We start from the raw sequence: 24,419 nt of genomic DNA on the forward strand, positions 1-24,419 counted from the left end.
TGTGTCCCTGTCCCTGTCCCTGTCTGTGTCCCTGTCTGTGTGACGGTCTGTGTCCCTGTCTGTGTGACGGTCTGTGTCCCTGTCTGTGTGACGGTCTGTGTCCCTGTCCCTGTCTGTGTCCCTGTCCCTGTCTGTGTCCCTGTCTGTGTGACGGTCTGTGTCCCTGTCCCTGTCTGTGTCCCTGTCCCTGTCTGTGTCCCTGTCTGTGTGACGGTCTGTGTCCCGGTCTGTGTCCCGGTCTGTGTCCCTGTCTGTGTGACGGTCTGTGTCCCTGTCCCTGTCTGTGTCCCTGTCTGTTTGACGGTCTGTGTCCCTGTCTGTGTGACGGTCTGTGTCCCTGTCTGTGTCCCTGTCTGTGTGACGGTCTGTGTCCCTGTCTGTGTGACATTCTGTGTCCCTGTCTGTGTCCCTGTCTGTGTCCCTGTCTGTGTGACGGTCTGTGTCCCGGTCTGTGTGAGTCTGAAGAGGCCTCTTGTGTGTTGTATTGTAGTCATTAGTGTGAGTAAGAAAAGATCCTCACATCCTCATTCCCAGTCACACACACACACACACACACACACACACAAAACACAGAAGGCATCCAGAATGGTTGGGACCACAACATTCCTGTGCTGTTGGCTCAGCCTTCTGAGGTCTGAGGAGCTCTGGCCCTCCCCAGCAAACAACTAATCAGAGGTTCCTCCCCTGTCCTCCCCTCTTCCAGTTCTTAATGTCCCTCTCCATCCTCCCCTCTCCCCATGTCTTGTCTCTCTGTTCTCCCCTCTCCCCATGTCTTGTCTCTCTGTTCTCCCCTCTCCACATATTTTGCCTCTCTGTTCTCCCCTCTCCCCATGTCTTGTCTCTCTCTTCTCCTCTCTCCCCATGTCTTGTCTCTCTGTTCTCCCCTCTACTCATGTCTTTTTGTCTCTCTGTTCTCCCCTCTCCCCATGTCTTATTGTCTCTCTGTTCTCCTCTCTCCGCATGTCTTATTGTCTCTCTGTTCTCCTCTCTCCCCATGTCTTATTGTCTCTCTGTTCTCCTCTCTCCCCATGTCTTATTGTCTCTCTGTTCTCCTCTCTCCCCATGTCTTATTGTCTCTCTGTTCTCCCCTGTCATATTAGAATAATAGGAGCAGGAGTGTGAGGTAGCTCAGTGCACCCTGGGGACATGACACTGTTCTGCTTACTGCTGCATTCCAATTCTAGACACACTGGGTCCCGTCATTACAGTCCCGTCGTTACAGTCCCGTCGTTACAGTCCCGTCGTTACAGTCCCGTCGTTACAGTCCCGTCATTATAGTCCCGTCGTTACAGTCCCGTCGTTACAGTCCCGTCATTATAGTCCCGTCATTACAGTCCCGTCATTGAATCCTGCCTTGCAATGTCAGCATGGACACTGAAACCTCTATGCCAGAGTTGTCATTTTCCTCCGTTGTTTGGGTTGGCCCGGGCCCGAATGTGGGATGTGTTGAAATGTGCTGTTTTGGGACTGTAATGCAGACTATCCATAAGTCTGCTGTCATAATGAAAGTTATTAACAGAGATGTAAAAAGCAAGTGTAAAAGTGCCAGGCGTCGATCACTCTGAGGAGAACTGTTAGGAGAGACATGTCCCTCAGCTGGTTGCTGTGTCAGATGTGGTCTTCCTTTGAGTTTTGTCTCGTGTTTGGCCTGGGGACAGTGGAGACCCCGCCAGCGCCCTCCTTTCAGGGGGAGGCTATGGATGGGAGTTGTGGTGACAAAGAGAAGGGAAGAGTTGGTGAAGAGAAACCATCGTGACTGGCCGCTTCCTGGTTCTTCTACTGGAGGTGGTAGTGGTGGGCAGGGCTTGCACTGTGTTGTCTCAGCTGATTGAACAGAATGGCCCCAACGCCTTTGCTCATGCAAGTGCACGCACCCACACACTCACACACACACACACACACAGGTGGCTATGAGGGCCTGAGTGCAGCCAAATGCGTCTGTTATTCCAGATGTAAATGGGTGGGAGGTTAGAGGGAGTCCTGCTGGCCTAAAGCACAGTGTTTCACTCACACACTAACCTCTGGGGACACAGTCAGGTTCCACTATGCCACTCGGGCCTCTTAAAGCAGCCCGCAGATGTTGAATCCACTGTCATCCACACTATTCACTCAACTGGGAGCCTGTTAAGAAGGACTTGCCTGACAGTTTACGTTGGGATTGCAGCCGACTCATTTTGCATTGACATTCTAGTCATTTAGCCAACACTGTTGAACATGGCAACATATGTTTGATTGCTGACCGTGGGCGTGACCGTGGGCGTGACCGTGGGCGTGACCGTGACCGTGGGCGTGACCGTGGGCGTGACCGTGGTGGTGTGATTCACATTTCACATTTCTACTGTTACAGTCGGTGCCATTGGTAGTTTAGAGACCCCAGAGAGTCGGGACACCCATTTAACGTCACGTCTGGAAGATGGCATGCTACGTATGGCTACATCCCCTTCACTGCTCCTGGGCATTGGGATTGGATCTTTAGTCCAAATGGCATAGTGCCCCCTACTTGCTGTCTAACAGCACTTCCAGCAGCATCTGGCCTCCTGCACAGGAACCAAAACCGGACTCAGCTTGGTTAACTTCACGGGTCTGTGTGTGTGTTTCTGTGTGTGTCTATGTGTTTGCGTGTGTGTGTCTATGCATTTGTGAGTGTGTGTCTGTGTGTGTCTATGCATTTGTGAGTGTGTGTCTGTGTGTGTCTATGCATTTGTGCGTGTGTGTGTCTATGCGTTTGCGTGTGTGTGTGTAAGTGTGTGTGTCTATGCATTTGCGTGTGTGTGTGTCTATGCATTTGCGTGTGTGTGAGGCTGAAGCTTTTGGACCAGCATCAGACACTTCGGTCTTCTCTTTCCTCTGGGCTCTTCCATAGCCTCCACTACAGATGGTTCAGTTTTTTCCCTATTTTTATTTTCACTGCAATCCCCATGGATCGTATGACCTCCCTGAGGTCTGTGGCATTGACTTGTTGCTGAAGTGTGTTGTACCACGAGGAGGGAGAGTGTCCGAGAAAGACTGACAGAGAGAACCGTTTTGAAAGTTAAACACGCCACTTTCCATGCCAATGAAGCCCCTTCAATTGAATTCATTTTCAAAGAGAGAAAGAGAGGGGGAGGGAGAGACCAGAAGAGAAAGAGAGGGGGAGGGAGGGAGACACCAGAAGAGGTAGAGAGGGGGAGGGAGGGGAGACCAGAAGAGGTAGAGGAGGGAGGAAGAGAGAGGGACGTGTTAGGAAAAGAGAGTGAGAGAGGGAAATGTAGAACGTAGAAGAAAAGAAGTGCGGTAAATGACGTGAATGCAGACCTGGTGACAGTGCAGGGTGTTTTAGGAGTCATGTGAATGGGACGCCATTTCAAGCAGTCTCTCGGTGCTCATTCTCTGAGTGGGAGAGACGGTGAAGGCCTTCCGTGTCAACACTGTTCTGTGTGGATGTCAAGGAGCACGTTGTCTGGGGCTTCCAGACGGCTGAGGACCTGTTTGGTTGTCAGGTATAAAGGGGCTACAGGGGGACTGGGAGCGGGACAGAAGAGAGTGTAGAATTATCTGTCAGGGATTAGAGAGTAGAACAAAAAAAGGCTGTATTGTCAAAGTGAAAAATAAAATCTGCCATTTGTTCCAAATTATTATTATCTTAGATTTTTCACGTTGTTACACATTAAAATGTGGGCAAGTCCAACTTTTTTTTTTGAGCCACTGTGGGTGGCGAATGTATGGATTTGGTGTTATTTTTGCTTCCTCTTTTTAGATGCGCTAAAATAACTCCTAAGCAGTTGGGTACGGCAATAACGCCTTGAATATTGAGTCTTGACTCAAGGTTTTTGGAGAACAACTCGAGGGAGGCTGAGTCCAAACTTGTATTAGAGTGCTGTTTGGATCTGACGCTCCTCTGCAGACACACTGACTGTGTTTTTCAGAAATATTCATCATAAGAGGACCGGTAGTCTCACCATGTAGATGTACACCTGACACCGTGCCACATTCACCACTTCCTCTCAGAGAATTGAAAAGCTAAATGAATCCACACGAAAGCTGTCGTTCGAGCAGGTACACGTACAGGAGACCATGTTCAGCTTTTCCCCCGGTCTACCTTCTACTGATCCCTCTAGATCCTAGACCTGATATTTCAATCTGCTTGCTTGCGTTGTTGTCCGTCCCTCTCTTTCAGCTTCTGACAGCATAGCATCTTCTTCTAGCTTTCCCGGGCTGGTTAATCCAAACTAGTAGTAGGAGACCACTGTCATTGTCCGAGACGTCCAGGACGCTGTTTTGGACGTCAGATATCCTATACAGTACACACACGTCCTACTGTAGCACTACATAAGACGTGTTAGAATAGTCCTTCAGTGGAAGTTCATTGAACATTTTAACCAGGCCCATTTTACCAGCAAGTTGTCTATGTCTGACAGACACAGTCTGGGACTGTACGTTCTCCATTTATGTCTCCGCAAAGGCTGTCCCCATACAGCCCCTCGTCTACTTCAAACGACTGCAGTGATTGGTTAGTCGTGGCACTGGTACGTATGGGCATGTGAGCCGGACGGAATGCCATTGTTCGTGGCAGGACGGGCCTCCTTCCTGGGTAGCTGACCTGAGACAGTGTCACAGCAGGATACGGGCCTCTGTGCAGCTAAACTCCGTCTGGGATTCTGGATGAGCAGAGTCCCACTGGGACAGAGAAGTTGCTCTCCGTGCCTACGGCTAGTCTGGTGTGCTCACCGTGTGTGTTCTTCACCGAACTATTTAGCTGGGATCATATCGGGAGTGGTGATGTTGATGAGGTGGAAACTGAAGCAATGACACGAGAGAACGTGAGAACGATGGGAGGGAGTGAGGGGAGACGAGGAAAGGAGAGAGGAAAGGAGAGAGGAAGGATCCGAGTAGGAGGGGAGAATATCACAAGGTTCTTTCTTTTCAATTTCTCTTACATTTGTATTTGGAAATGGGGCCCAAAGGCCGTCAGGCGTGTTTTCTTAGCTTTGAAAAATTGCTCTTTTCTCCTTTTTGGGTCTTCTGGTAGTTTGAGTTGTGTTTCACTGATTACTACTGACGTTCAGCGCATTCCTGACATAACTCCAACTATATGGTAGGAGTTCTTCTGCTCTCTGTCCTCACATATGCAAACCTGCTCTCAATAGAGCCTTTCACGCCATCCCTCCATCCTGAGACAGATGGAAAGGAAAAGGAAAGTGGGGGAAGAGAGAGGGAGAAACAGATGGAGAGATTGCCTCTTTTATGTGTGTTCCCCTGCCACCGTTTATGTGTGTAATATTTCTATATAATGTATATGAACATATACTGTATACTGCCTCTCTAGTTCATTGGATTAGCCTCAACTCTACCAGTTGCCCAGAAAGTGCTTGAACTAGGCCAATGTTCCATAATTATTTATTTTATGGAGCGATGTTCTACAGACCGATGAGTCAAAAGTGCAACATGGGCCCTGATATGTTCTAATAAAAACCAAACACTGCATTCTACATTAAAACCTCATTCCAATGGTCAAGTATGGTGGTGGCAGTGTCATGGTTTGGGTATGCTTTGCTTCATCAGGACTAAATAAAACATGAATTCTGCTTTGTATCAGAGAATTCTAAACGAGAATGTCAAGCCATCAGTCTGCTGTGTGTTACATGGGTTGTTTGTTCACTCAGGTTCTCTTTTATCTAATATTAGGTTTTGATTGAAGATCTGATAACATTCAGTTCCAAAAATATGCAGAAATGCAAAACATTTGGTGAAGCAAATACTTTGTCCCAATACTCTATATGACTTTCAACTTGGTGTGGATTTAGTATGTTTAGTGTGCACAATTACACCAAATAAATCTTGAGTATGTGTTCATTTTACTTATTTATTGAAAGTGGGTCTGATTCGGGATATCAAACGCTAACTATCATTTCAGTGCAGAAAGCAACACTAGTGGTTAGCATGCTAACTAACTAATGTTACAGCATGGCGCAGTTAGTAGCTGAACAGATTCCCTGCTAATGTGCTGTTAATGTGTTGCTAACGCGGGTGGATGTGATGAAATCACTCTGCTGAGAACAATGAGCCTTTCATGACATGTGATAGCAATCATAATGATACGAGAGAGATCCAGTACCAGAGTCAGACTGACACCCACACAGTACATGTGGTGTATGTAGATACACGTAAAATGGAGAGATGACCTTGGGTCAGGACATTTCTTGAGTGCTGTACAGTCCTCATCTCCCTCTCCCTGTTTTACTGGACAGGCGTGGTTTAGTGGGCCAGTCCATTCCTGAAACTACAGCTAAACCAACAGAGCTGCCATGAAATGCCCAGTGCTGCTGTGCTGTAATGGGGGAAATGGAGCTCACAGTTATGACATAGTATGACTGGGGGTGTTTCCTGCCAATGTAGCCCTCATGGGGATAGAAGTGAAGCCAGAAACCGGGTGACTGGGTTCACCTAAACCACACCACAGACACAGGGTCTCCTCCCTCCCTCCTCCTCTCCATCCACCAGGTCTTCTGTCTATCCCTTTGTTTTTCCTTCGCTTGCTTTGACTGTCTTCCGTTGTCAGCCCGGCTTCCCAGATGTTTCTCTTTGCATTACCGCAGCCTCCTTTTCCTGCTTTCTGTGGATTTCCTCTTGTCACGTCTTCATTCTTCCCATGACACGGTAAAGCCGTCCTTTTCTCTCCGTCTCTCTCGTGTAGTCAAAAAGTAAACAAACGCTGCCTTTGTAGCCATTGTGATTCCTGCTCTACAACCAACCATGCTACACCGCAGTCTCTCTCTCAGCCTGTCGTTCTGTCCATGCCCCCCCCCCCCCCCCCCCCCCCCCCCACAGTGGCTGCCGTAAGCCTTTCCGTGACTAGCTGTCATCAATCTTCCCTCTCCCAGGGCAGGCCGGAGAGCGGTTTGCTGGGATGGGGAGAGAGGAAAAAGGAGGGGAAACCCAAACCAGAGCCTTTTCCCTGAAACTCACACACACAAACCCCCCCCGCCCGCCCACCCATCACACTGGCTTTGCTGTGCTGCTGAGTTCTCTGCCCCTGGGACCTGATGCGGTGGCGTGTGAACAGACAAACTAACACACTTGTTAACGCCACTTACGAGCATGTCGTAAAAATGACCACCCAGACGGCTAATGGTATGGACTACCGTTATTAGGGAGGGCCTGCGGTTGCATTTTGGTTATTTAGCTTATTCAGAGTGTCTTACGTTGTGCGGTCGATCTACAGATGTGAATCAACCACACATCACAGTGGTCGAAGTCAGTGCTGGCAGGAAAGTGATGTGTTTACACACAGGCAGGGGGTCTGACAGAAGAGACAGAGTTGTCGGGAGTGAGTCTGGCCTGTGAGTTGGGAGGCGCCGTTCCAACTGCTGCTCCACAGGACAGAGCCATGGTCTTGAAGACGATGCATGTGTCGACTGAATGCCAGCGTAAAGGGCTGAGGAGCAGGGTGACATGGGAGAACCTCTAACGGATGAGGGGTTTGGTGGCAGCAGCGGGGGAGAGCCGTTGTGGCGGTCCAGACTGGATGCCGCGTGGTCAGCTGCGTGGGCGGGGTTGTCCGGAATGATGACATGGGGTGTGGGACTTTTTTAATTGACCAATTGTTTCCAACTCTGTTCCTGTCTTGAGAATAAGCCCGTATATCCATAGGCGCTAAAGCAACGTTACAGACCATTGGTTAAAATAATACAGTTGTCTAACGAGTGGCATCATCACTCTAATGAGTGGTGTCATCTGTGTTTCACAGGAATTTGGCCATTGGTATCGGGATCCAGAATTTCCCAGAGGGCCTTGCTGTGAGCCTTCCTCTACGGGGTGCGGGGATGTCCACATGGAAAGCTTTCTGGTGAGTGACCTCTCTGCTCATCTTCAGTAAGTAAATTTTTTCAAGTTGTTCACCTGGATTTCCGCTATCCAGTAGGATTATGTGCAAAGAAATAAAATGAATAGAACAGGCTTGAATGGGTACTGTTCTATTCAGATATTTTTTTCAGTCCTGTCCAATAGGTGAAATCAATGTAGATAATGGTTAAATCCTTTATCTACATCCGCTCTGTTCTCTCTGTTCCTCTGCATCTTAGCTCTTATTCAGGGGAGGGGTTTAATCTTGGTTTGACAGCCAATCACTGAAGGGGCCACGAAGGGCCTCATGGGTTCCAACTAACACAGTGACATCTTCATCCTCAGGTACGGACAGCTCAGTGGTATGGTAGAACCAATCGCGGGGTTGCTAGGCGCTGTTGCCGTAGTGTTGGCGGAGCCACTGTTGCCGTACGCCTTGGCCTTTGCTGCCGGGGCCATGGTGTATGTTGTGGTCGATGACATCATCCCAGAGGCTCAACTCAGGTGGGTAGCCATGCAGAGAGAGAAATCAGATCTGATTTAGGGTCCAGCCTATGTCCGCCCATTTAGAAAATGCCTGATTGTTTCCCTTGTAAAACATACACAGTCAAAGGGAGATGGTAACAGGAGAGCGCAAACCCTATTTTTCCCACTCCAATTCCATTGCTGTGGGTTGTTGTTCATCGTGCTCCGCTCCTTCTGTGTCTGAACCAGAATGGATCGTTCGCTGTGTTTGTGTGAGACGCAAGGAGGGAGAATGGGAGATGAGTTAAGATACTCTCCTCCTTGGAATATTCTGGTTCTCACAACCTTTGGCGTATTGTTTGCCTTTAGAAAAGAACCAGACTAAAACCTTGTCTTCTCTTCAACCCATCATGATTGGTGTAAGCGGGCTGTCACTCTGCTCTGCTATTCTTATCTTTCCAAGTGCTCAGTGTGTTGTACAGTACTGCGCAAAAGCCTTGGGCCACCTGAGAACAAACTAGTTCTGGACCGTATTTATTTATACAGAGAGTCATACAGCACCAAAATACACACATCCACCATGAAAAACAATTGTACCCATTACGCTGGACACAGTCAGCATCGATGGGCTACCAGTTGCTCTTAATAGCCCAATTCTGGTCTAGACAACCATAGTTCAGATTATTGTCAGACCTCTGTGGTGTCCAGACCCAGTTTTGGACGGCATTCCACAGCATAGCAATCGCCATGACACCCTGGCCGTGCCTAGTTCAAAGACCGATCTATTGTTCTGATACCATGTTGGAGTTTTCATATAGTAGTGCTCCGTAACAAACATAATTGCTCACACATACATGGTTACATACATAACCTTCCTTTCATAGCTGCATTGCCTGCAAAGGACATTTTTCTGCTCACGGTTGAAGTGTGTACATTGGTGCCAGATGCTGAGCAAGCACTTTAAGTACTCTTCATTACACGCAGACAACTTTTAGTTTTTTTTTGTCATCTCACAAGACATCAAATACCTTTTGGAGAAACAATAAATGATTGCATTTATGTGTATTTGTATGTATTCTGTTGTTTGTTTGACTAACTAACATTTACTGCCCGTAATATATAATGAATACATAATATAATATAATTGCTTTCAACAATTATGTCCGTGTATATTGTTTTAGTGGGAACGGTAAATTGGCTTCCTGGACTGCCATCCTCGGATTTGTAGTGATGATGTCACTGGACGTTGGGCTGGGCTGAGTCGACACCTCCACATGAGACCAACCTGCCTTCTTTCCAAGAGCTTGTTTTATTTTTTGTTTCTTAATTGGTTGTGCATTTGGTTATTGTTTTAGGATATTTACCAAATGTATTTTTCTTTTTCTTTTTTGGATACTGGACTGGATCCTAATTATAAAATGTGATAATACTTGAAGGGTGATGTATGTGTGACTAGTTTAGATTGGCACTGAAAATGCTGTGAATGAAAATATGATTATTGATTTTTGAATTTATCTTTATGGAGTGTTTCTCATGGTTTTACACGTCTAAGGGCTATGGCCATTTTGGCACCAGTTATGTTGGCCCACTACACAATTCCACCTCTACACTGTGTTTTGAAGGCTAGTTATGGTCACTGAAGGAAACACAGGGATCTTTGTCTACAGACATGTCACAAATAACAAGCTGAATGTAGGATTACCTGGTCTTTGAGAAGGATCTTTGCTGAGATTACTGTAATTTATTTACAAATGGCATACATCCTGATTCATTCTGTGTCATTTTCTCTTCTGTGTTACTATTTCTACCATACATTCTCTATCAACCTCAGGCTGTCAGTGAAAAGGTGTGTTTATGTGCGTGTGCGCACGCACGTGTGTGTATAATAGAGAACGAGATATTGCATTTGGATGAAAAAAAAAGAGAGAGGATGGGAATGGGAACCATTTTACTGCTAGCTTTTCATTTGTATATCTTTGTTGTTATATTACTACATTCCATTATGTTTACAGGTGAAATGAACTGTTTTAGTGAGGCATTGTGAAATTGCAGCTAGCCAAATGGAATGCTAGCTAGACACAAACACCCGAATGGTACGTTATTTTTGCTTTTTCATTGGTCCATTCATGAACTATACTGTACTGTGCTGTAATGTGTGAGGCAGTGAGCTTCTAAACTTGTGGGTGTAACAAGCTATAACTAAGTATGGTCCCAGATGAAGAGCAATCATCACGGACAATCAAGACTCCCCTGTCCATGGGATCTTATTCAATGTAATAATGTGATCCTGAATCATTGGCATAGCATTTTTTAAATAATTTTACAGGCCAACGAACAGTTCATTTTACAACCGCAGAAAGCAGTAGACTAAAAAGAACACAAACCCGATGATTAGTCCTACTTTGTCTTTTCATTACTGACAGCCTCAGTCAAATCCTTCTATATTCTGTTTGATGTGGGCCTAGTCCTGCTCAATAACACGGTCTAGAAGTGTCTGGGAGCATCCTCCACAATGATAACTATTGTTTCCCCAAGCCAAGGGTCTGTCAACACACTGTCTCTTATCTGACTCCAACCTGATTCAAGTACCCTTTTTCATAACATACATGACAGCCAATTAAGTAAGGCTGAAAACCATATATTCTATCTGATTCACCCGTGATTATATACACACAACATGACTGGCGCGTGGGCCCCCAGAGCTCGTGGACCCCCCATCCTGGCCTACAGATCCGCGTGGGAGTCCACTACGCCAGTGGAGAGCAGCACTCCGACCCAGACACGGATGCAAACGTCCAGGCCCTGGCCTCGATGCCCGACTGAGACTGTTCCTGGAGCAGTGTTCTGGTGACGATGATGTAATAAACCAAGACCGCTTCCTTCCACGCTGTGTGTTTTTCTCTGTGTTGTTCGTTAGTGGGGTCAACTCTGGTTCAGCCACCACCTCACTGACTCACGGGTCACTGGAACAAATGACACGCTGTACCGTAGACCTTTACAGTTATGCAGCTGTGCTTTTGTACAAACCCACACCCCAACTGGAAATGCATGCTATAACTTGAACCTGGTGTAAATCACACATTTTTGCCATTGGGAAATATGTTTCAAAAATGAGCTAAACGGAGACGTGCTCATATATTCACAGTCCCTCAGGTATCAAGCAATGGAAAGTATTCACACAGTGACAATGGACTGTTTTGTGCTTCTGCCAAGCAAGTGTTTCCTTTTTTTGTGCAGTTTAAGTGTGGCGTGGATGAAGGTCTAATCATAGAATTACGTATGGAGGTCGTATTCATCTGGTACGATCTGTTTGGTCTTATTATAGCTTTCGTGTACCGTAACTTCTCTCACCTTGTAGTGTGGCAGAAACACAAGCGGTATGATCGTTTCTAAAGCGGCTCCTGCTGCCTGCGAACACGTTTGGTCCACAGAGTATGCATCCAAACACCCCAAGTCAGAGGAGTTGAAAGACATCTGTTTAACAAAAATACATTAGTACATTTTCATGCAGTAATGTGCTGAGATACAGTAATGCGCAAAAATAGTTTATTTGCGTGTAGTTTTCTTGGCTCCAAATATTATTATGGGCTTACATGTTACTGTGTTACCTTGTTCCATCCAGGTTTACTTTGCTGATACTGTACTCTATCCCTGTTGTGTGGTGAGTAATATTATCAGTGGAGCATTAACATATGTTAAACTCCTTTTGTAGTCTACCCAGTGAGCATAAAGTGGAAATTGTCTGTAATTATTGTGTTACTGGACAGAGATACAAAGTTAAAGAAACATTGACAGACCTTTGGAATCATTACATGACTGAAGACATTTTCTCTGACTAGAGTCTGGACATGACCAGAGACATTTTCTCTGACTAGAGTCCTGACATGACCAGAGACATTTTCTCTGACTAGATTCCTGACATGACCAGAGACATTTTCTCTGACTAGATTCCTGACATGACCAGAGACATTTTCTCTGACTAGAGTCCTGACATGACCAGAGACATTTTCTCTGACTAGATTCCTGACAAGACCAGAGACATTTTCTCTGACTAGATTCCTGACATGACCAGAGACATTTTCTCTGACTAGAGTCCTGACATGACCAGAGACATTTTCTCTGACTAGAGTCCTGACAAGACCAGAGACATTTTCTCTGACTAGATTCCTGACAAGACCAGAGACATTTTCTCTGACTAGATTCCTGACATGACCAGAGACATTTTCTCTGACTAGATTCCTGACATGACCAGAGACATTTTCTCTGACTAGATTCCTGACATGACCAGAGACATTTTCTCTGACTAGAGTCCTGACAAGACCAGAGACATTTTCTCTGACTAGATTCCTGACATGACCAGAGACATTTTCTCTGACTAGAGTCCTGACAAGACCAGAGACATTTTCTCTGACTAGATTCCTGACAAGACCAGAGACATTTTCTCTGACTAGATTCCTGACATGACCAGAGACATTTTCTCTGACTAGAGTCCTGACAAGACCAGAGACATTTTCTCTGACTAGAGTCCTGACATGACCAGAGACATTTTCTCTGACTAGAGTCCTGACATGACCAGAGACATTTTCTCTGACTAGATTCCTGACAAGACCAGAGACATTTTCTCTGACTAGAGTCCTGACAAGACCAGAGACATTTTCTCTGACTAGAGTCCTGACATGACCAGAGACATTTTCTCTGACTAGAGTCCTGACATGACCAGAGACATTTTCTCTGACTAGAGTCCTGACAAGACCAGAGACATTTTCTCTGACTAGATTCCTGACATGACCAGAGACATTTTCTCTGACTAGAGTCCTGTGTTGTCTTGCCTCAGCTCTTAAGGAAGCTTTCTGTAAGAAAATGAAATCCTCTCTGACTGAGACTGTTTTGCAGCCTGTACATAGCTCAAGTGTTTGCAAACTCCAAAAAAGGGGCAAACAGAGCTGAATGCACGTACAATGTTTGTTTGTTGTTTATGCTGGTTCAGAATGCTACAAATGCTGTAACTGAACCATGACCCATCCTGATGTACCATGATTTTCTCTGTGGAAGTCTAGTTCCTGGCACATGCAGACGTTTGTGTGGTCGGCTTCGCAGCCACTTCTCCCTATTTGTTTTTCTTTAGAGTTGCGAAACTAATGTGTGACAGTGAGAGGTGGGACGCGGTTTGGAAGTCCATTGAGTCGGAACACACCTTGTTTTCACAGTTAATGTGAAAGACAAAGAGTCCCTTTCACATTTGCCCCGTGCCAGCGTCACCCACATCGGACAGGCCCACCTGGCTGTGGGCAGGGATTGTTATAGGCAGGACAATGGCTATTGTTCCGTCTTCCCTGAATTCTTTGGGAAGCCAGATTCATTGAGCATACACTCGGTATACACACACATGATACAAGAGAAGGGACCCTTTCTTTACTTGGTGTTTGTGATCAAATGGCTCCTTTGTTTGGCAACCGTAGTCCTGTACGGGGGAGAACAGTGGAGAGCATTGACCACAGGCTGTCTGCTAGTAATCTGGTCTGGAGAGCGGTCAAAGAATGTCAGAAGTAGCCACTCCAAATGCAAAGAACAGTGCAGCACTGTTGTAGCATTGTTACAGTAGGGGAACGGTAAGTAGACTATGATGGTCTTTGAGCGTGTAGGTTATGGACACGGAATGATTGCTGCTAGTTGGATAAGCCGTGGCCCAAGGTTGTCTAGAGGTCTAGGATGCTGGCTCCGGTTGAGATTCTGACTCACTTCTATGTTGGCACACTTTCTTAAGTCATAACTATCTTTCTGTACACAATAAACCTAGTTAGATTAAAACCGCTTCAAAGTGCAATATTATGTAGAATTTGTGAAATATGTGAGAGGAATGGATGGGTACAGGGAATCGAAAATTAGTGAACTGCATTAATCTTGGGGAAACAGTTTTAGTTTAGCTCTAAACGTGGTCTCTGAAGCTACAGCGCCAACCAATGACAGCCCACCTTACTGACAGGTGCTTACTAATGTCCTGTGAGAATGTGTAAGGGAGGAGTCAAAACGGAGGAGGAGACGCTGCAAGGATTGCGTGCGGCCATCAAATGTTTACCTGTAGCTGAAAGAAAGGGGAAGGTGTAAATGAAAGAAAGAATGAAAAATATCTGTCTGTGGTTAACAAGAGTGGGCGGAGACCCAGAGCTCAAAGCTGGAGCTTTGCACGCAACTTAACAATACCACCTTTATGAGGACTCCATGGCAACGGCTGACTCCCTCACTTACTCGCTTGTTCTATCTCTCTGTCTCAAGCTCAGACAAAAGGAAGATTTCATTTGTAGATGCTAATACATGAGTCATGTGCATAGCTAACATGACAAAGACAAAACCACTCACTCTCCTTGGCTAATGGAGTGCAATTCTAACCTGCCTGTTACAAGCCCCCGGGACCCATTAAGTAGATGGACCCTGCAGTGTAGCATCTGCCACGTTTAATGCATTGAGTGTCCTAAGATCTTCATCGATTTAATCCTCATCACATGAGAAGGATATTTGAGACTGATGTGGTTGTGTGTGTTTTATTAATAGTGATTAATCAAATACAACTCCTGTCGCGTGTGCTTTTGTTTCTCTGGTTCCCGTACTTGCTTTGTTGGCAGTAGGGGAGCATGTTATAGGTACGGTAGGCCAGTTAGTTGAATAGACAAGCCCCTGCATGCCAGAGCCCTCTTCACTAAAGCACAGACAAGCCGGTCTGAAGGTGAACCCACTCAAGGACAGCACGTTTGGCATTTCTCGAATTATGCAGATACGTTCATTGTCACCAGCAGACCCTCATCTTACAGTTTGTAAAAAAAAGAAAAAGAAAATAAAGTAGTTAAATAACAAAGAAATCAGTCCCAGGAACCTCTCAACGGTTGACACCACGGCTGATACTCGCAGTCACACCTGGTGTTGTCAGTGTAACTTACACTGGTGTGTGGGTGTGGGTGGACCGGGGGAAGTGTTTAAGACAAAACACAGCCCAAACCCAGGAGGAAGTGGAGAATAACAGGGCTATGTCTTCCAGCAAGGCTAATTGATTGGCTGGTTTCCTCTACATAAGTGGCTGCTGCTGCTCCCCTGGGGATCTGTAAGCACTCATTTCCACAAACACTCAGCGTCCTGGCCAGCCTGCCTGTCTGTTGATCTGCTAGCCTGCCCACTGTATGTGCTTATAAGGGAAAAGGCACTGAGAATGAGAGAACGCATGACAGACGGAGAACAACTACAGCTTCCACTCAGGTTGAGGTCAATTTATCCTCCTGCCCACAGCTGTTTCCGTTAGTCTCTCTCTGATGGACCCCGAGGGCCTGCAATGGTGCCCACACTAAGCCAGGCTGAAAAGCTGTGTTGTGCTGAGAGGGGAGGGAAGCCTCCCTACTGTTGCTCCCAGTGCTAGCGTCTCTCACAGCCACATAAGGAAACATTTGTTCTTCAGCCTCTGAATGAGGCCTTGTGTCAGTGGAGGCAGAGAAAACATAGACAAGAGGGAGAGAGAGGGCCTCCAGAGAGAGAAAAACATAAATGTTCCCGCATTTTTAGTTGGTGGCAACAACCCATGAATTGGTCACACCCCAAAGAACATTGCAGCATCACACAATGGGAAGTAATCATTAGAGTAATTTTATTATTAAGCCATTATAAACTAATCAGCAGTGCTTGTTGCTTATTCAACACCTAAGTTCACAATGTTACATTATTAATCAAAAAGTAAATGTAATGTTCTTTAAATAAAGAACTGATGTGAACTCTATTGCACTTCCAATTTCAGTTTATATAAGGTATCTTGATTGTAAAAAGGTGTGCTTTGAGCTCATTATTCTATTTTCGGCAAATAAAAGGTATACTAACAGCATTTTGTACATCTTATATGAGGCATCCATGCTATATTAGAGATGTGTATGCAGTGCCTTCAGAAAGTCTTCAGACTCCTCCACTTCCTCCTCATTTTGATGTGTTATGGAGTTCATTCATGATTAATTAAAAGGAAATACCATCAATCTATACACAATACACCAATCCTCTCCACATCTGTCAAATTGTATGGGGAGAAATGGTGTACTGCAATATTCATGTCCCCCCATAGATTTTTAATAGGGTTCAGTCTGGGCTTTGGCCAGGCCACACAAGGACATTCAGACTGTCATGAAGCCACTCCAGCTTTGTCTTGGCTGTGTGCTTTGGGTCGTCATCGTGTGGAAAGATTAATCTTTGCCTCAGTCTGAGGTCCTGTGTGTTCCTCTCTGTAGATTTCTCCATTTATCCTTTCCCCATTGGTGACTAGCATTCCAATCCGCATCTGAGATGCATCCCCATAGAATAATGCTCCCAGCACACTGATCTGGGTTGAAACCAATTAACTAGCATTTTGCTAATGCAAAAATGCTAAAAAATATATAAATAAGACACACAAACATTGATGTGGATATAAATGTGGACATACTACCATGCAACGTGGAAAGCAAAGTTATTGATTCAGATGTGTATTAAGGGTACATTCATTAACTGGCAGAGAAAAAAGTGCAGCTGTTTCAGTGCCATTGGCCAAGATTTCAGGCATGCTATAATAAACAAGCAGCCAGTTGGGTGGACCTCAAAGAAACCAACACAAATTACACGTACACTAAATAGCCAACCTTAACCCTTTATCTGCCCCAGAAAATGATAGTGTACATTATGTGACAAATAAACATTTTGCTTTTTACTGGAATGGTCAAAATGGTCACACATTAGTTATATGGTAGTATCAAAAGTTCTAATATACAGTGGGGAGAACAAGTATTTGATACACTGCCGATTTTGCCGAGATCATACGTTTCCTGTAGTTCTTGACCAGGTTTGCACACACTGGGATTTTGGCCCGCTCCTCCATACAGACCTTCAGGTTTCGGTGCTGTTGCAGGGCAATACGGACTTTCAGCTCCCTCCAAAGATTTTCTATTGGGTTCAGGTCTGGAGACTGGCTAGGCCACTTGAGACCTTGAGATGCTTCTTACGGAGCCGCTCCTTAGTTGCCCTGGCTGTGTGTTTCTGGTCGTTGTCATGCTGGAAGACCCTGCCACAACCCATCTTCAATGCTCTTACTGAGGGAAGGAGGTTGTTGGCCAAGATCTCGCGATACATGGCCCCATCCATCCTCCCCTCAATACGGTGCAGTCGTCCTGTCCCCTTTGCAGAAAAGCATCCCCAAAGAATGATGTTTCCACCTCCATGCTTCACGGTTGGGATGGTGTTCTTGGGGTTGTACTCATCCTACTTCTTCTTCCAAAAACGGCGAGTGGAGTTTTGACCAAAAAGCTCTATTTTGGTCTCATCAGACCACATGACCTTCTCCCATTCCTCCTCTGGATCATCCAGATGGTCATTGGCAAACTTCAGACCGGCCTGGACATGCGCTTGCTTGAGCAGGTGGACCTTGCATGCGCTGCAGGATTTTAATCCATGGCGGCGTAGTGTGTTACTAATGGTTTTCTTTGAGACTGTGGTCCCAGCTCTCTTCAGGTCATTGACCAGGTCCTGCCGTGTATTTCTGGGCTGATCCCTCACCTTCCTCATGATCATTGATGCCCCACGGGGTGAAATCTTGCATGGACCCCCCAGACCGAGGGAGATTGACCGTCATCTTGAACTTCTTCCATTTTCTAATAATTGCGCCAACAGTTGTTGCCTTCTCACCAAGCTGCTTGCCTATTGTCCTGTAGCCCATCCCAGCCTTGTGCAGGGCTACAATTTTATCCCTGATGTCCTTACACAGTGCTCTGGTCTTGGCCATTGTCGAGAGGTTGGAGTCTGTTTGATTGATCTTGTGGACAGGCGTCTTTTATACAGGTTCAAGTTTAAACAGGTGCAGTTAATACAGGCAATGAGTGGAGAACAGGAGGGCTTCTTAAAGAAAAACTAACAGGTCTGTGAGAGCCGGAATTCTTACTGGTTGGTAGGTGATCAAATAATTATGTCATGCAATAGAATGCAAATTAATTATCTAAAGATCAAACAATGTGATTTTCTGGATTTTTGTTTTAGATTTCGTCTCTCACAGTTGAAGTGTACCTATGATAAAAATTATAGACCTACATGCTTTGTAAGTAGGAAAATCTGCAAAATTGGCAGTGTATCAAAGATTTATTTTGTATTTTCTTTCACTTTGACGTTTAAGAATCAATGACACCAACTCCTAATTGAATCTTCAGGTTGTAACTCAATAAAATGTGGAAAGGGGGATGAATACATTTGAGAGCCATTGTATGGCTGCCACTGGAACTGGCTCACTTGACTTCATTGATGATGATGGCAGCAGTAGGATTACATTCCAAGTGTACACAAACATCTTGTCTGCTCAGATACAACCATAGATCTTTAAAAGGTTTTACTTAATGAAGATAAGGCAGGACTGATGGCAAAAATGCCCCTGAAGATATCTGCAGTACAGGCCTTGCTCATTGTTTTATTTCAAATCCATTGTGGTGGAATACAGAACCAAAACAAGAATTATTAGGGTAACATGGGGCAACATTTTAAAAACTGCTGGGAATTAAAATATTGCCTTATTTAAACAATAATAAGTTTAGTTTGACTGTATGAAATGGCATGTTTCCTAAAACATACATTTGATTAAATAAAAATTAATCTGTCAATTGTAGCCATTTATTTTACTTTATAATCCATTACCCTAAGCATAGCCATCTTCAAAATAAAAAATCACTAAACTTTTCTTTTATGTCAGTAAATAGAGATTGATCTTAGGGGGGCATATACCCCAAACTACCCATTGTCATTGTGCCAATACTTATGACTGCACTGATTTAGTCAAGTATACAATTTCAAATACTGTGTTCTGTGTTCAGAATTAACTAATCCCATTCAAACTTATGTTAAATAGAAGTCATTACACACCTGCCATCATTTAAAGGGACTGATTAATCACATATAAAGTTCAGCTGTTGTGGTAGGATTTCTTAGTTGCATCTCAGAGCAAAAGCCGTGGTCCGCAGAGAGTGCTTCCAAAGCATCAGAGGGATCTCATTGTTGAACGATATCAGGAAGGAAAAGGGTACACATTTTTTTTCCAAAGCATTAGATATACCATGGAACACAGTGAAGACAGTCATCATCAAGTGGAGCAAATATGGCACAACAGAGACATTACCAAAATTGATGAAAAGACGAGAAGAGAACTCGTCAGGGAGGCTTCCAAGAAGCCTACAGCAACATTAAAGGAACTGCAGGAATTTCTGGCAAGTACTGGCTGTGTGCTACATGTGACAACAAACTCTCGTATTCTTCATATGAATGGGCAATGGGGTAGGGCGGCAAGCCATAATTCCAAAAGGTTTGTATTGCCGCAGAAACAACACCACACATCACCCAAAGAACACCATACTCACAGTGAAGCATGGTGATGGCAGCATCATGCTTTGGGGCTGGTTTTCTTCAGCTGGAACTGGGGCCTTAGTCAGGGTGGGGAGAATTATGAACAGTTCCAAATACCAGGCAATTTAGGCACAAAATCTTCAGGCGTCCGTTAAAAAGCTGAAAAGGAAGTTCACCTGTCAGCAAACCAATGACACAAAGCACACATCCAAATCCACAAAAGCATGGCTTTACCAGAAGAAGAGTAACGTTTTGGAATGGCCCAGCCAGAGCCCGGACCTGAATCCAATTGAACATCTGTGGGGTGATCTGAAGAGTGCTATGCACATGAGATATCCTTGCAATCGTACAGATTTGGAATGCTTTTGCAAAGAAGAGTGGGCAAATATTGCCATGTCAAGTGCCATGCTAATGGACTCCTACCCAAAAAGACTGAGTGCTGTAATAAAATCAAAAAGTGCTTCAAAGTATTAGTTTAAGGGTGTGCACAATTATGCAACCAGGTTATTGTGAGATTTCAGTTTGTTTTTCAATTGAATTGTTCACATTATAGGTCACGTTAAAGGTGGAAAAAAGTTCTGACATGATTTATCTTTGTCTCATTCTTTTACATCACAAGAACCTGGCATTTTAACAGGGGTGTGTAGACTTTTTATATCCACTGTACCTCAATATTCAGTACACAAATCTGCAGGCGGTTATATCTGGTTTCCTACCACAGATCTAAAGAAATCACTTTCGCTTTCCACTGGTTAAACTCACAAGCAGAAGCCCATGCTGGGTAAAGGGAGGGTGAGGCTGAGGAACGCTGGAGGAATGTCGCTGTGTTACCAGAGAGGCGGACTGACTGACGGATCACACTCTGAACAATGTCTTTGTGTTCCCCGGGGCCGACCTCCAGTCACGCAACGCCGTGTTAGCACACACTTTCCGTAAGTGCTGAGCCCTTATCACACATGAGCGCGATGAAGTACCTGCATCTCTACAGGATCGCGTGCAGTTCAGGTGCTTGGCGCAGACTGGTGCGAATCCAGGTGTTAGTGTGGGAGGGAAAAAGCGGGATGGATAGGATATTTACTGGAACAGAAACATCTGGAAGTTTTTCCTCCGAAGCTTTAGGCTGCAGTTTAGAAATATGGATGTACTCAGGGCATCAAGTTGAATGAAGTAAAACGAAGGCTAATGATAATTGCTCATACGCGGTTCAAACACATCTGTTTATTGAAAGAAACAATAGACCGTGCCGCAGAAAACTCTCTCAAGCTGTAGTAAATAATTTATTCTTAGGAATGCATTTGAAAAATCGTATATTTTATCCTATAGGTAAAAACGAACGTTTGCAGCCAATCTGAAACGCAACTGATTCACAGTAAATAATTTATAATAATTTACAATCTATTACTTATTTGACCGTTGGCTTCCTGGTATTGCCCCTTTTACGCACGCTTCCCACGCCCAGTCCATTCAAGATCGCTCCACTCCTCTTCTTAGTCAAGCTGAGCTTTTTCGACTCCAAAAATAACAGCATGCCTGCGGGCAGAGACTTCAAGGTGATGTAAGCGATCTGAGCGTATAGTGAGTAGTGCTTATTGGATGTAATAGTACATTTTATTAAACAAGTCTAGGAAAAAACTGAAAAATAGAACTAATTTGTGTTGCTTACTTTTTTAAATTTATTTTTAAACACTTAAAAATACATGAGCATTCAAATTGTTTAGGTTGGTACTACATATCCCATCGGTCGCTGCACTTATTTTCTCCTTTAAGCATGGTTCAGCCTGTGTCTGAGTTTTGTGCAGGCTTTTTCCCGATGAGAAGCGACTCTTTAACAATGCGGAGAGGCGTGAAACTTGTGTGCGACTGAACTCTAAAACACGTTGGATAACTCCAAAGCTACAGGGGAACGCACAGAACACACTGGACTACGGTAGAACATTTCAAAGGAAAACACCGGATTTGTTTAGTTTTTGAGTTTTTATTTTTTAAATAACCAGGTTTCGCTACGGTTCTTTGTTGGATCTCATTGGATATATCTTATCCCACTGTCAGATCTGCGTGGGTTGTGATCATCTTTGTGAAGCTGTGCTCCGCTTTGGATAGTTTCGAGTGGGTGAAGTTACGCATTTGGATTTTGGCACCGGGCTTTGGAGCACATTGTGCAAGTTCTATTGTATAAACTTTTTTGCGTTGGACACTTGGTAGGAATTGGGCTTTCATTACAGAACGCGTTACTGAAGGACACAGGTGCATGTCAACGTGCGCATTGTTGACAACACGTTACTGCACTGTCCTTGAATTACGAATTACCTGGATTTTGGATTGTATAATGCCACCTCGGGATTAACAAAGACATCATTTTACATATATCTACAGGTAAATCATTTTCCTAAATATCGCTATTGGTTTATTTTATTTTATGAGAAGCAACTTAAATTAAACCTCAGAGTCACTTGATCCCAGAATGTTCATTCTTTTCAGGTGGGGTCACATTAACCTGTCTGTAATAGTGAGTGGGGGGGTCATGACCCCCCACGTCCCCCGCTAATGCTACACTCCTGGTTTGATGTCCCTATGGGAACGTTTCATGTCTTATGCTAATTGTTCACTGTAGCCTACTTTAACGACCGGGGTGATAGTGCACACATTCTGAATATAACTCCATCAAGTCCAAATGGACACGCGTAGTCTGGTCCCAGATCTGTTTAAATACTCGCCAACGTAATTGCTCATTACTGTCAATCCACATATAACTACCAGTGACATGGAGTTGATAGGATAGCACGAAGAGACGTGCACCCCAGCTAGCCCGCACAAACTCAAATACGGTGAAATAAACAACATTTATGACGGGAAATTGATATGCCCTTCCTTCAGACTTGGTATTAGGGTACCCTGACTCAGCCAACCCCTGATTAAGGAGATGCTCTCCTTCTATGGGCTAGTAGCCTGGGCCACTTGGTCTCTGTGGGTGATTTTGTTTGTGCGATTGGTCTCTCCTTGATTGATCCTTCCTCCACAATTCCGATGGTCATTGTGATCACAGCTCCAACCTGGTCATCCCGGTCAAACCGAGGGATCAGTCAATGAATTGTACACTTTTATACCAAAAGCCCTCCACTTTCCGTCAGAGGAATCCCTATCAAAACTAGATGCATTGTTGATTGCCATCTTAAGTGTCGGTCCTGGACACAAAAGCGATCCTCTCTGCCCTTGGTTTAAGGGATGATACAACTTAGCTGAATTGCTGGTTTATATCACCAACAATTCAATGCAAACTGCTTTTAGGTGTCTAATGCCAGTGGCCGGAAAATACCCAACTTAATCAACTTGACTACATTTTTGTGTCAAACCTCACTGGTCAGTCTCCTGAGTTTGGCAACTGGTCATCACGCTCTTGCTTGGGCTTGTGCACCCACAAGTGCACTTGGATGTGACAATGTGAAGAGGTGCAGGGATGTTGGCGGGATGTTGCCTCTACCCATGCTGGAACAAACGCTCTTATGGCACTGACACACAGATGAGAACTCTTCCAAAGCTCTAAGGTGCATGGTGAAGGTTCTGCTTCCACCTTGTGGTTGCAGAAGGTTAACACACCCCAGGTGTCCACTCAAGACACCCACCCACAGTGGACTTCTAAGGTCACTGAAATAACACCATCTACCCAGTAAATTGAAACCCGTTCAGAGTGTGCTGGAGGTGTGTGTGGGTTAATCAACCTTTACCTATTAACGACACCTTTTCTTACCACTGTGTGTCCCTAATCTCTCCAAAGCCGCACTGCTTGTGAGGCATTCAGACCAAGTGTCTGGACGCTTAACAAAACGCCTTTGCCGAAAAAAGGATACTATCCAAATGGAAGATAAAGGAATGGGCTACAATAACAGTGGTGCTAGGACTAGGGCTTGGCGTGTCCAAAGGGTGTACTCAGGAAGGCTCATGAAACCATTAGGCTTACTGGTAAAATGTACATGAGGGAATACTTAATGTCTGTATTCTGTTGGCAGCATAGTTACCTGTTGGCAGCATAGTTGGCAGCATAGTTACCGAAAATGGTGGTACACCACTACAAGATGCCCAACTCAGTCATACACACCCACCTGCTGGTGATGAGCAGTTACTGCAGACAGTGGAACTTTAGAGTAGAAGAAGAAAAAAACGTCCTTGTCCCCACCACATGCCTGCTGTATGGTGAGGTATCTGGGGTTGTTGAAACATTCACTGTAGAACTATGTGGTGAAAAATGGATGATCCAGTGATGAAACCTCAAGCATCCAGCTTGTTTGGATGCTTGTTTTCTCTCTCAATTAAATGACATAAAAATCATACAATGTGATTTTCTGGATTTTGGTTTTAGATTTCGTCACTCACATTTGAAGAGTACCTATGATAAAAATTAAAGACCTCTACATGCTTTGTAAGTGGGAAAACATGCAAAATCAGCAGTGTATCAAATACTTGTTCTCCCCACTGTACATTGCAATGCAATATTATGGTATTAACCATGTAAAAGGTTGTGAGAATGTGCAAATAGTAAAACATATGAAATAGGACAAGTGAAAATTAATAACAGGATAAATGTCGGTTATGTAAAAATTTTTGCCTACGCGCCTTTATTTTGGCAATGGGCGAACAAATGAAATGAATATTTCTCTTAGTGCATTCATCTTAAGATAGCTAGGTGGAATAAGCACATTATCCAGCAGTAGCAAGCACACTCCGTGAAGTAATCTGAAATGTCAGTGCTAGAGAAGGAAAAGGAC

At 44.7% G+C, this 24,419-nt stretch overlaps 1 protein-coding gene across 3 annotated transcripts in view; it reads left to right on the forward strand.

The window, feature by feature from the left end:
• The window catches only part of LOC105006659 (zinc transporter ZIP11), an 84,682-nt gene extending 73,511 nt beyond the window's left edge, over positions 1 to 11,171 (forward strand). For all 3 annotated transcript variants that reach the window (XM_010865298.4, XM_010865306.4, XM_020046933.2), the window contains 3 exons: positions 7,727 to 7,825; positions 8,167 to 8,325; positions 9,468 to 11,171. In XM_010865298.4, the coding sequence (XP_010863600.1) occupies positions 7,727 to 7,825; positions 8,167 to 8,325; positions 9,468 to 9,546 (337 nt within the window). In that variant the 3' untranslated portion in view covers positions 9,547 to 11,171. The remainder of the gene's footprint in view (positions 1 to 7,726; positions 7,826 to 8,166; positions 8,326 to 9,467) is intronic.
• Positions 11,172 to 24,419: the final 13,248 nt, after the last annotated feature.

This window comes from Esox lucius, chromosome 5 (genome assembly GCF_011004845.1).
Source record: "Esox lucius isolate fEsoLuc1 chromosome 5, fEsoLuc1.pri, whole genome shotgun sequence".
Taxonomy (NCBI): domain Eukaryota; kingdom Metazoa; phylum Chordata; class Actinopteri; order Esociformes; family Esocidae; genus Esox; species Esox lucius.